Here is a 13,923-nt window from a genome sequence, read left to right on the forward strand (position 1 = left end):
TCTCATTCTGCCATTGAGGATTTTCGTATACTGCATGGTTTGCTGCTTATGGTAGAAATTACATCTAGTGACTTGTTTTTCAGATGTATATCAATACTTTTTTTGATCTGTAGACTGTTTTATAGAGTTGGACCAGGTCAGTTTTTAAACGATAGGAAACATATTAAGCAACATTCTAGTGTTAATGAAACTTGACAGGAGTATAGCATTGTTTTAAGGATGCAAAGGTAGTTTGATGGGCCAGTTTTAATTGTATATGTGTGTGTGTGATTTATTAAAAGGTCATTTTAATGTTTGTTAATTACAGTTTAGCTTATTAACTAATCATTCTTATAATTCTTTATCAGTCTCCCTACTTAGGAATTTTCCTCCAAAAAATTGTACTTTATAGACTCTTTGTGTCTGATCGTGCAGAGTAAATTTCTCATCCGCAGTATAAAATTGACCTGAGAAAAAATGTTTGTCCTGGCTTCTCACTTGATTCATGTGCAAGAAATTTACTAAACTAAAATGGGAAATTTCAAATATTAATTATAACCATGTAATACAGTAACAGTGTTTTAATCAAGTTTTTCACTGCTGTGACTAAAGGGACCCAACCAGAACAATTATAGAGGAGGAAAAAATTATTCTCCTCCGAAACTTCTTACATTGTGTTACACGTGAGCTTCTGGGGGACTTAAATATTTCAGAAAGATCACTTTGATTAGATGCCTTTTACATTTGGTATTTGATTGATATTATTGTTTATACAATCTTGTCCTCTTTATTTAAGCAATCAGATTTTCCTGTGACTGTGACAGTAGAGAGTCCTTCATCCTCAGAAATTGAAGAGGTTGATGATTCTTCAGAAAGTGTTCATGAAATGCCTGAGAAAACTTGTTTAAAACAAGAAGCATTACAGGTACAAAACTATTACTTTAAATATATAGGGAAGATTATTTGAAACTGTGTGGTACTTACTTGGCAGAAAGCTTGATTGTGAAACAACCCTGGATACCTTGCGTGGGATCTGTTTACCCCTTTTCTAATTCATATCCCTTGGAAAGGTTTCTTTTTTTAGAGCAAGGGGAGAGAAGGACATGTGACTACTACAAAATAAAAATCAAAACATATCACCAATAATATATTTTTCTTTTTTTATAATCATAGAATATTATATTTAAGGAGATCATAAAATAAACTCAAGGAAACTAAATATTGTATGATGTAGTCACCCAATTCATTGTTCTTATTTTACATACCAAGAAATTGATGGGCTGGGGCGGGGGCTGGGGCTCAGCGATAGTGCACTTGCCTGGCATGTGTGAGGCACTGGGTTTGATTCTCAGCACTGCATATAAATAAAGGTCTCTTAACAACTAAAAAATTAAAGAAAAAAACCTAATTAAAAATTGATGGTTTAGCTGAATTTTCTTGTAAGATAAAATTTTAACTTCGTGCTTAATAAAACTAAAAGGGAAGAAAAGTTTTGGTATTCTCCTTTCATAAATAAATTTTATGTTACTTTATATTGCCTCACATCTAATCTCATTCTATTCTTCTGTTTATGTGACCAGAAAATAAAAATTTATAATATTTTTGTACCTTAAAAAAGATTGTATTTATTTATTTTCAATTTTAAAGTAGAGCTTATAACTTATAGTAAGGGAAACACCATTTGGAGAGTTCCTGTTCTTTGTGTGTGTGTACTACAAAGTTCTTATTTTATTTGTTTGTTTTGTTTATTTATTTTTTTGGTACGGAGGATGGAACCCAGGGTGTTGCACATAACCAGACCACAAAGCTACACACCTAGCCCCCCACATAAAATTATGATTTTATTTTAGAATGAAACTTTAAAATATAGAAAGTTATCCTTTCCTATATTTATCTATTGACTTATAAACAATAGAACTTTAATTTTCACAATTCTGGAGGCTAGAGAATACAGGATCAAGGTGCTGGCAACTTTGGTATCTGGGCGGGGGCCTGCATTTTGGTTCACAGATGGCACCATGTTGCCATGTTCTCCCGTAGTTGAAGGGCAGTTTCCTATTTTTATGTGACTATGGAGATTACTGATCCGTGAAAAAAAAATAGAAAGCCAGTTGAGGCATAGCTCAGTGGTAGAGTACTTTCCTATCATGCATGTGGCTCTGGGTTCAATCCCTATCACTGAAAGAAAAAAAATAAATAAAAAGCACTAGACTTTCATTTTTTTAATTACTAATTTGCCAAGTAGAGACAAAATCTTTGATCATCTAATCCTAATCCATTGTTGTTTTAGATGTGTTACATTTATTCCCTTCACCAGGGCACTACAAGATTACATTTCTAAAAGTGGTTAGAGCCATTGGGAAAGATCAAGGTTCAAAAATGTAGATAGAGAATTTCTAATGTCCTCTAAGCTCTTCTTCATTTTGAGAACCCTCTAAAATGATGGCATCAAAAAATTCTAACTATGTAAACCCATAGCAATCAACAGTCCAGAAGAGATTCTAGGCCAGATGTGGTGGTTCACGCTTATAATCCCAGCAACTCAGGAATCTGAGGCAGGGGTATTGCAAGTTCAAAGCCAGCTTCAGCAATTTATGGAGACCCTGTTTCAAAAAAAAAAAAAAAAGCCATTGTAGAAGAAATTCTAATACAATTTTGAAAAATAGAAGACAAGTGGAAGAAAATCTAACTGAACAGAAGAATAAAAGAAAATCATCACCTGGAATATGCACAGGGGCAGCCTATGCTCAAAGGGAACCTAATCCTCCCTGCAGAAACTGCTCCATGCTCAGCTGTGCCTGCCAGAGGGGGTGGGATTAGAAATGTGACTAAAGTAGGGGTCGCTCCTTACAGTTTATGTATAGAAGAGTTGACTCCCAGCCCTACCTTCACTCTCTTAAAGTGAGGTAATCTGACTTTGGAAAAAAGGTAAATGATTTGAGAAGTAGAGTAACTAGTGTGAATTTCACGCCCTAGAAAAGGACAGTTGGGGATATCGTAATCTAACTGGTGGCCCACTTCTTTAAGCATAAAAGAAGCCAGTCATCAGTTTCCAATGAGCTTCTACTCTTTTATTCTTAAATACAAAATAACTGTGGTTCACCAGCTGATTCAATAAAACTTACATGACAGGGGAAAAATAAGATGAAAAATGCATCCTGGTAGGGCCAGAAATAATTGAGAACAAGAATATTTTAGGAAAAAGGCATCTATAAAATAATAATAGGGTATAGTTTAAAAAGGAACTTTCAGAAAGCAAGAAAGGTCTCTGGAGGTTAAAATATGATTGTTGAGTCATGTGTGGTGGCACATACCTGTAATCCCAATAGCTCAGGAGACTGAAGCAGAAGGATTACAAGTTCAAGGCCAGGCCCCACAACTTAGTGAGACCCTGTCTCAAAATAAAAAGGACTAGAAATATAGCTTAGTGGTAGAGTGCCCCAAATATGTGTACATTTGTTGAAATAAATTCAATAGGAGTTAAGGAAGCTTATTTCTCATTATATGGAAAACAAAGAAATGGAAAATATGACAAATGATATGGTCTTGAGGCTGTGTCTGTGAGGTCTAACATGTTACTACATGTTACCTATACCTTGTCTGAAATGTTTGGGACCAGAAGTGTTTTCAGGTCTCATATTGTTTTGGAATGTTTGCATATATATGCAAATATAATAAAGTGTCTTGGAACTGAGACCTAAGTCTCAAAACACAAAAGTTACTTACATTTTATATTCATCTTATACACAAATCCTGAAGATAAGTTTATACAGTATTTTTGATATGCCTGTGAGTTTTTTTTAAGTTGTCAATGGACTTTTATTTTATTTATTTATATGCAATGCTGAGAATTGAACCCAGTGACTCACACATGCTAGGCAAGTGCTATGCCACCGAGCCACAACCCCAGCCTGTGTTTTGACTGCAATCTCACATGAAGTCAGATGTAGAATTTTCCACTTGTGGCACCATGTTCATGCTTAAAAGCTTTCACACTTTGAAGCATTTCATATTTTAGATTAAGGGCTGAAATCTCTGGTCAGGAGAGAAGGAAATTATCCCTCCAAAAGCAAGAAAATGTCTCTTAACAGTAAATCAAGGTCCCAGGTGTTTTGCAAAGGACTACCCTGTGTTGAACAGGATGAATGAAGATAGACTTATATAATTGGACACTCTTTTTTTTTTTTAAGCTACACATGACAGTACAATGATCTTGACAATTCATACATTTGAATCAAATGGGGTATAATTTCTCATTTTTCTGATTGTACAGGTTGCAGAATCACATTGGTCATACAGTCACCTATATACATACAGCAATAATAACGTATAATTAGACACTCTTCATTGTGAAATTTTAAAACAGTGAGGAAAGACATTTCAAAAAGAAAAAAAAAGTTAAATTTCTAAAAAAGAATAAAAATTAACCTTTTTCATGCTTCTTATCATCTATTATAGATTCCAGAAGGCATTGGAAAGATACTTCAAAGTTTTAAAGGCAAATAATTTTGTACCTAGGGTTTTGTATGTAACCAAGCTGTCAGTCTTAAGTGGTGGCTGAATAGGATATTTTGTACATTAACAAATTTGAAAATTTATCTCCTATGCTACAGCTTTCCTTATTTAAAAATGTATGTAATCCAGCAAAATTGGGGAATAAACCCAAAAGGAAGATGAATTCAGTATGGAACAACCAGTCTAGATTTGTAACTTTCAGTGATTGTGTGATTGAGCGCTTTAAAAAAACTTGAAGCACATTACCATGTATTAAGCACAGTTAGAAGGGAGGAGGGAAGATTGAGAAGGAAGAAGGACATCAAACTCCAGAGGAGGAGAAAGCTCTGTTGACACAAACATAAAGCAGACTATATTGGGGCAGATTTTTAAACTACCATTGGTGTATGACAGGGAAGAAGAATCCACTTGGATTTGATAGTACGAATACAAGTTAGTAGACTATTTTGTTGAGTGATTTTACTTTGTAATTTTTTGTTCCATAGTCCCTATTTTCTTCAAGGAGCATGAATTACTCCTAAAGGAGTGGTTAGGACAAAGGGGTATTACTTTTTCATGAAAATGGGACATTATGTTTTAATACCACTAGAGGGAGAAACCATTTCATGTAATTGTACTTTGGTGTTCTATATAAAACCAGTCAAGAATGGAAAAGTTTAATCTCTTTCCAGTGATGAGAGATTTTTGTTGTTGTTTGTTTGCATCATTGCTTAAATTTCAGTGTCAGTTTTTAGTATTAAAACCATTATATGAATAGTAAGAAGAGGCATTCTGAAATTTCTTTTTCCCTTTTGCCATAAATATTTGGTTGGCTTTAACATTAAAGAATCAGAAGTTACTACTGGGCTCAGTGATACACACCTATAATCCCAGCTACTTGGGAGACTGAGACTGGATAATAGCAAGTTTCAGACAAACCTTAGTAACTTAGCAAGACCCTGTCTCAAAAAATAAAGGGCTGGGGATGTAGTTCAGTGATAGAAAACCCCTGAGTTCAATTCCCAATACCAAAAAAGAAAAGAAACAAACAAACAATTTGAAGTTTTTAGAGCATTTACTTATTTTCAAACATGTTCTGAGTATAAAAGTATATACTTATTAAGGAAAAATTTGAGTATAATGAAAAATTTAAAGGAAAACCATTTATGCATGGTTTTATGAATTTTATTTTATTTTTTTATTTTGGTACTGGGGATTGAATCCAAGGGTGCTTTACCACGGAGCCACATCTCCAAGTCCTTTTTAATTAAAATTTTAAAAAAATATGTTTTTGCAATTGTAGATGGACACAACACCTCCATTTATTTTTACGAGATGCCGAGGATTGAACCCAGCACCTCACACATACTAGGCAGGCACTGTATACCACTGAGCCCTAGCCCCCAATTTTTTAAATTTTGAGACAGGATCATGCTAAATTGTTCTGGCTGGCCTTGAATTTGTAATCTGGGATTACATAACAAAATATTTTTTTAAAAAGAGGGTAGATCATAAAAAATCAAGACATGCACCACTATGCCCAGCACATCTGAATATTTTATAATCTACACTTTTTTTAAAAAAAAAAGGAAGTATCAAAATATTTTGTCATTGAATACTCTTCAGAGAATATGTTTAACCTTATAAACCATCTCTCAAAGAAAAAATGCAGAAAATTTTTAAAGGTACTCCTAAAGCCCATTTAGTAACTCTGATTGAGATCTTTATATCATTGTTTTTTTAGTGGCTTCATAGAATGTTCCTTCATATGGATGTGCTATTTTTGTTTTATTAATTACAGTTTGGAAACTTTTGCTTCTAGGGTTTTGTTTTAGTTCTCTGACATTATGTTGATAGTTCACCTTGCCCACATTTGTGATTATTTCCTGTGGGAAATCAGAGAAAATTGTTGGTATAATCTAGAGATTACTCCAGAAAATGCTAAATCAGTTTCCTCTCCTAATGTCAACTTGTAGTAGAGCATCTCCACTCAACACATAAGCAGGGTTAAACCTAAAGTTGAAACTATGTTTAAGTGAATATTCAAAGCCTTTAAAATAAAAATGTATCCTGTTGTTTTAGTAAACATACATGTTCTGTTCATTTAGTGTTGCACAACCACTCCAAACTAGTGGCTTAAAACAGCAGTAGTCATTTATTTTGTTTATGAACCTGGGGGTTGAGTTGTATATTAATTTTCTATCGCTATAAACTTGGTGGCTTTTAACAGTACTCACTTATTAGCTCACAATTCTATCAGTCAGAAGTCTGGGGTAGGACATGATAAGCATCTCTGCTCAGAGCATAAAGCTGAGGCCCAGGTGTCAGTCAGGCTGTGTTATCATATGAATGCTCTGTAAAGAACCTTCTTCTATTCATGCATACATAATTCACTTGCCTATAGTCTCAGCAACTTGGGACCTTAGCAACTTGGCAAGGCCCTCAGCATCTTAGATCCTGTCTCAGAATAAATAAAAATAGATGGACAGGGCATGTAGCTCAGTGGTAAAGGGCCCCCAGGTTCAATCCCCAGTACCAAAAACAAACAAAAAATCCTGAAGAACAGCGACGAAAAAAAGCAGTTCCCTTCCTGTAGTTAGGACTGAGATCCCATTTCCTTGCCGCCTGTCAGTTTGGGGACTGTCTCAACTGTTAGCCATCCCCTCCTTGCATTCTTTGCTACAACATCATACTTCAAAAGAAGCCAGCAATGGAGAATTTCCTTTGTGTCTAATTCCTTTTTTACTTGATATCTTTTATCAGGAAGAGCTTGGTCCCTTTTAATTGGTTGCTTGATTAGGTCACATCCACCCAGGGTAATCTTCTTATCTTAAGATCAGTTGCTTTGGGGATCTTAATTGCTTCCCTTCAAAGCAACACCTAGATAAGTGTTTGATTAATAGTGGGAGGTGCAAGAGGGTACCCCAGCAAAAGGATTCTTCGGGGGTCATTTTAAGGTTCTGCCTACCATAAGTAGTGACCCCTACTTTCAAGGAGTCTTAGTTCCTGAAAATGATAAAGGAGTTAACCCATTTGCATTTTATTTTTTTGACCTTGATGAAGGAGAAGATTACCATATTTGTGACCAAGACTGGCACCCAACTTCCTTAATTCAAACCTGGCTCTACTACTTAACTAATGACGTGATCTTGAGTGTGTTAAACTACTTTTCCTTTCCTTAGTTTTCTTATGAATAAAATAACACAATAATTGTACTTTACTTGTAAGGTTTTGATAATTCAATTAGATAATACCAAGAAAACTCTTCATGTATCTGGAACAATGCTTGACATATGATAAAGTGCTTTGAAAGTGTTTACTTTTTAAAAATGCATTGTAGTTTGCAATTACAAAGCATGTTAATAGTTTCCTGACAGACTCGGGAGGTTGAGACAAGAGGATCGAGAGTTCAAAGCCACCTTCAGCAATGGTGAGGCGCTTAGTAACTCAGTGAGACCCTGTCTCTAAATAAAATACAAAATAGGGCTGGGGATGTGGCTCAGTGGTCCAGATTTCCCAGTACAAAAAAAAAAAAAAAAAAGTTTCCTATTATGAGGGACTCACAAATAAGAACAGAATTTTCCTTTCATGGCCTTTACTTTTCATTTATGAATCACTAACTAGATCATGTATACACCTTAGGGTGAACTGCCACACATGTCTTGGAAACAGTGGGATTTAAATAAATTGTAGCATGCTAATTTGGTATGTTTTGCTAATTAATTTCATTAGTGTGGTATGATATCACAAGTAGTATTCTGTAATTCCAGCTCTGCCCCTAAATACTTGGTGGAATCTGTAACTGGAAGAGCTTTGGGATAAGGGATCATAGTATGAATGAATTATAATATTTACTCTTTTCATTCTAGGGAAAACTGGAGGAGTGCCTAAAGCAGTTAAAAGAGGAAAGAGTAATAAGGCTTAAAGCTGATAAACGAGTCAGTGAGGTAAATAAGTTTTAAATTCTGAAAGTTTTTTGCTTTTTAGTTTGAGTTTGATTTAATTCTAAGCCATATATACATGCATAACATGTAAACTTTTAAATATAGTTTAAAGTAAGAAAATAATAGTGATTGCAAATTGGTTCCATTATTTTTTTTTATGGATAAGCTTTTTTATTTTGATGTCATACCTGTATTTGTTCTTGACAGTATTTGCTGACATATATGAGTATTTTTTTTATTTGTTGTTTTAAGATATACATGATAGTAGGTATATTTTGACATTACACATACATAGGGTGCAATCCATTACAATTTTGATCCCGTTCTTGTGGTTGTACATAATGTAGAGTTACATTGGTTGTGTATTCATATATGAGCATAGAAAGTTACGTCCAGTTTTCTGCTGTCTTTCCTATACCCATCTCCCCTCCCTTCCCTTCCCTTCATCCCCCTTTGTCTAATTTAATGAACTGCTATACTTTCCCACCTTATGGGATGAGCATCCACATATCAGAGAGAACATTTTTTTCTGGCTTTTGGTTTTTTGGGACTGACTTATTTCACTTAGCATGATATTCTATAGTTCCATCCATTTACCTGCAAATGCCATAATTTCATTCTTTATGGCTAATTAATATTCCATTGTGTATATATACCGCATATTCTTTATCCATTCATCTGTTGAAGGGCACTTAGGTTGGTTCCATAGCATGGCTATTGTGAATTGAACTCTTATAAACATTGATGTGCCTGCATCCCTGTAGTAGGTTGTATTATTTTAATCTTTGTATTTATTTATATTTAGTGTCATGTAATTATATTTAAAGTAAGTTGTAGTCTCTTATTTGTCTCTAGGCCTTTATATGACTGCAGTTTATTTTCTGACACATGAAATGGACTTATTAGGCTTATACTGCATGTGCAGTAGCATAAAATGAGTAATTTAAGTATAAGATAGTGGAAACAGCCACAAATGCAATGACAGATAAAAATCTATACTATATAGAGTACTAAATTAGACTAAGATGCATGAAAGCTAGAACATTTTTTATAAACATATATAATAATATAAATATAATTTGTACAAAGAGTATAGGGAGGAATTTTTGATAGTAATGCATTAGATTGAAGGACACTTAGTCAATTAAGAAATATTGAACACCTCATTGTATGAGGCAAAAATTACATTGCAAAGAAATGGTCTTTCTGAGAAATTAGTGCTGGGTTTGTGTGTGGTTTTAGATAAGTATATGATGAGAGGCAGCAGCATGCAGGGGAGTAAATATTTTCAAGAAGCCAACAAGGAGGTTGCAAGTATTGGTCGTTACCAGTTAACAAGTTAACATGACTTCCAAATCTTAAATTACTCTCAACTTGATTAATCCTTAACATTTAGCAGAATTATAATAGACTTTGCTCAAATCAGTCTCTATATTTTGTTTTCTAATTTACTAATTTTGGTTTTTTTAGTTGTAGATGGACACAGTACCTTCATTTTGTTTGTTTATTTTTATGTGATGCTGGGGATCAAACCCAGTGCCCACACATGCAAGGCAAACTCTCCACCACTGAGCCACAACCCCTCGTTTTCTAATTTAAAAGAAAATCTTAGGCACCTAATTTTCTAGTGTAGAATGATCTGGTATAAAAATGTAACCAGTTAATGATCTTTTGAAATATTATTAATGAAATAATAACTTCCTGTTTTGCAGGAAATTTTGTCAAATGTCTCCAAGTTGTTTTTTTTTGTTTGTTTGTTTGGTTGGTTTTTGTTTTTGTTTTTTGGTACTGGGGATTGAACCTAGGGGTACTTAACCACAGAGCCACATTTCCAGTCCTTTTTTATTTTGAGACAGGGCCTCACTAAGTTGCTGAGGCTGGCTTTGTACTCAGGATCCTCCTGCCTCAGCTTCTCAAGCTGCTGGGATTATAGGTGTGTGCTGCAGTGCCCAGATGTTTCCAAGTTTTGATCTGTTTACTCTTTATTGTCATCACTGTGAAGACTTACATTAATTACAAATTAATTATATTTTTTAAATGTTTTATTTTAGTTTTGTTACTTAAAATTTTTTCTTTAGATTACAAAAAATGTATGAAAATTGTGTCACACACTTTCAACCTTCTTTTGTAGCTGGAACATGAAAATGCCCAGTTAAGAAATATAAATCTCACTTTGTCTGAAGCCCTTCATTCACAGTCCGTGGCAAGCATGATCCTGGATGATGAAGGTGTTTTGGGCAGTATTGAGAATTCTTTTCAGAAATTTCACGCTTTCTTGGATCTCCTTAAAGATGCTGGGTTAGTTTATTTCTGTCTAGGACATTTTTCCTTCCATGATTTTAATCATAGTTTGCTAAGGAACCTGAGTGATTTTCAGAGCTCTGTAAGCTATATTTAGTGTGTAATGATAATATACTTGTTTTTTTACATGAAAAATTAGTTGTTAAAAAAATGCAAAATGGCAATTCTGCCTTGGTAGAGAGCCCATCGTAAAAAAGTAGTGCTGTAGTAATCGGTAGGTATAACTCTTGGCACAGACTAAATTAAAGGCAATTATAATTGAAAATATTCAGGACTGTGTAGAAATTTTCTTGCCTTTTATTCATCTTTCTTGTTGAATTGATATTTTTGTCCTATTGTAATGCTTATTAATCTCCAGGATAGATATAGATACAAATATCGATTGGTGGTTCTAAACCAGGAATAATTTTGCTAAAAGAAAGAGTTGGAGATAGTTGATGAGTGATATTTTGTACGTGAATGGGTTGATAGTGGAAATATTCACATTCTTAGAAATCGTAGGAAAAGTGGTAAAATGTATGGGGATAAGAGGCACAAAGTGCCCCTGGTAAGTTAGAGCTTAAAATGGAGGAGTGATGCTAAGGACATAAAGTCAAAAGATATTAATACAAAGTTGTAGAGAATATGGAGTACAGGAAGGATTGGAGATCCAGTATGTACCCCAAGCATGAATATGGGAAGATCTGAGAAATGTAGAGAGATGGGGGTTATGATCTGGAGTAAGATAATAGCTTCTAAGATCTTAAAAGCTTAGTATTCATTTATACAAATATTTCGTGCTTGTAAGAGTAGGGAAATCCGAGTTATTCTGATGAGATTACAGTAACCCTTACTTCTTTCTCGTTTGTTCCTCTTATGCAGGCTTGGGCAACTTGCCACAATGGCTGGTATAGATCAGTCAGATTTTCATTTACTAGGTCGTCCTCAGATGAATTCTACTATTAGTAGTGCACCTAAAGAAGAAAAGAAGGCACTTGAAGAAGAAAAAACAGATCCAAAGCAAAATGCCCTAGGACAAATGCAGAATATCCAAGTAAGTGGGCAGAACTTAATGATCAAAGAATGATTAGTAAAAAGGGGATTATTCAATTAGAGAGAAAATGAGAACTGTTTCTCAGTTCCCAAGCTGGGGGACCAGAAGCCTCTTTAGGGTCCTTTCCATGTCTGAGATTAGTAAGTTTGGGTCCATTTCATAATATTATATTGTAAATAAGAAACTTATTTTGATAGTTTATGATTTAAAGCAGATTGTCTTCAGTAAAGAAGGAAAGATTAGAGAAAATACTCTAAATTTTAAATTTTGTAAATGTCTATTTTATTCACATTTCATCTAGGTTTCTATTTGTATGCAGTCAGCTTACAATGAAGGAACACTAATGAAGGTACAAATACTGATAGATAATTTTAAAAAATAAGTAGTCCAGATATAACTAAAAAGCAATATATTGTAGGTAGCCACTGGTGATGGGAATGGGAGGGGAAAACCTGTCTGCCACAGGACTCCCCTGCTGCTTTTCCCCTGCCTTACCTGGAGCCCCATCTCTCATCAACCAATCTCAGACTGTTCTCAGGAACTGACAGTTTGAGAACTCAGTTGAGTTACACATTGGATACTACTTACATGCATGTGGTATATAGAAAATAAATTCATTTTCTTAGGAAATAGGTGTTGTTTTGTTGTTATAGGTTTATTTGTTGCTGTTTTTGAAGGAGGGAAAGGGAAATGGACAGTAATTACATTAAACACAAAATCTGAAAACGTTCTAGACCTAACTTTGAATATAGCACATTTTGAGTGTGGAGTCATTTGCCAAGATACAATTAGTGGGGAAAAATGACTCAAATCTTCTGAGCAATCAACTGATGGCTTAACAACAAGATTACAGAATTACACTCAAGTTCTGCACTCTTTAATGTTTAGCTTTGTTTCTGACTGAATTTTGTGTTTTCCTTTCCAGTTTCAGAAAATCACAGGTGATGCTAGAATTCCTTTGCCTCTTGACTCCTACCATGTCCCAGTTTCTACTCAGGAGGCCTCAGGAACTTCCAAAGACAACCTGGGAGACCCAGCTTCTGAGCAGCGGCAGGAATCTTTTGAAGGATTCATGGCGAGAACATGTTCTCCTTTAGCAGATATGATTTCTGGAACTGGAAATCAAAGAGAAGAAGAGGAATTATCTAGAAATAGCAGTTCACCCTCAGAGAAAATGACCCAAGCAGGTGAATGTACCAAAAAACACTTTGCCAAGAAACAGCCTGGGAAGGACCTGCATTCTTATTCTGACTCCTTTATAAACCAGAAAAGCAAAGGAATTGGGGAAAATAGGTCTTTGGTTCATGAGTCAATTAAAAGTGAGTCTTCAAAAAATTACATTTCTGTCAAGAAAGAAAGTAGAATAGTGACTGTTTCATCCAAGACAAATAAAAGTAAATCCAGTCCACTAGAACATTCTGAAAGTGATACTCTTGGATCTGATTTTGAAGTTCAAGAGAGCATCCATTCTCTATCACACTTGACCTAGGTCTAAACCTTCTGAAATTATGTTTTTACCTTCAAATTTTAATAAATTTTCTTATGTTTTTATTATGGCATATGGTGTCTTAAAATATAGGAATGGAAGCCATTAAAGGAATATTTATCTATGCTTTTTATCATAATGAAGATTCTGGCATATTTTCCCTTTTGATACTTTGCACTGTTCATTCAACAAATGTTTACAATACTATTCTGGGTACTGTGGCTTTCAGCAACAAAGAAAGCAAAGCTTTTACCCTTATGGAACTAATACTGTGTGGAGGGAGAAAAAGGACAGCAACAATGCAGGGGAAGGGGACTAGAAAGGGATGAGATTAAGTTGATTAAGTTAAATGTAGAAATGCAGATCACATTGCCAGAGGTCATTTGACTTGTCCTAATTTATAACCAGAGCAACAAACTTGTACTTAGGTACTTAACCAACCATGTTATGGATTACAGCAGCCCTATACAGGAGTAAACTACTGTTACGCGCATTCCGTAGGTGAACTTGAGGAGACTGTGAATTGCCCAAAGTTGTCCAGATATAAACAGTACAGCTGGGTTTGGAACCAGAACCAGTGCTCTTATTCATTTATCCATTTTCCCTGTTAGGAGAGAAACAGCAGAGATGGCGAGAGAAAGGCCAATGAGCACTAGAGGTGCAAAAGAGGGGGGGCTATCAGAAAA

At 34.8% G+C, this 13,923-nt stretch overlaps 1 protein-coding gene across 3 annotated transcripts in view; it reads left to right on the forward strand.

The window, feature by feature from the left end:
• Positions 1 to 13,302, forward strand: part of Cep78 (centrosomal protein 78) — a 31,723-nt gene extending 18,421 nt beyond the window's left edge. For 2 of the 3 annotated variants that reach the window (XM_046459729.2, XM_046459731.2), the window contains 6 exons: positions 776 to 904; positions 8,343 to 8,420; positions 10,549 to 10,715; positions 11,580 to 11,751; positions 12,053 to 12,100; positions 12,677 to 13,302. In XM_046459729.2, coding sequence (XP_046315685.1) covers positions 776 to 904; positions 8,343 to 8,420; positions 10,549 to 10,715; positions 11,580 to 11,751; positions 12,053 to 12,100; positions 12,677 to 13,240 — 1,158 coding nt within the window. In that variant the 3' untranslated portion in view covers positions 13,241 to 13,302. The remainder of the gene's footprint in view (positions 1 to 775; positions 905 to 8,342; positions 8,421 to 10,548; positions 10,716 to 11,579; positions 11,752 to 12,052; positions 12,101 to 12,676) is intronic. The other variant, XM_046459730.2, reaches the window with a different exon arrangement.
• Positions 13,303 to 13,923: the final 621 nt, after the last annotated feature.

Source organism: Marmota monax, unplaced genomic scaffold (genome assembly GCF_021218885.2).
Source record: "Marmota monax isolate L192 unplaced genomic scaffold, Marmota_monax_Labrador192_F-V1.1 WCK01_AAM20220418_F8-fsc00172, whole genome shotgun sequence".
Lineage (NCBI taxonomy): Eukaryota > Metazoa > Chordata > Mammalia > Rodentia > Sciuridae > Marmota > Marmota monax.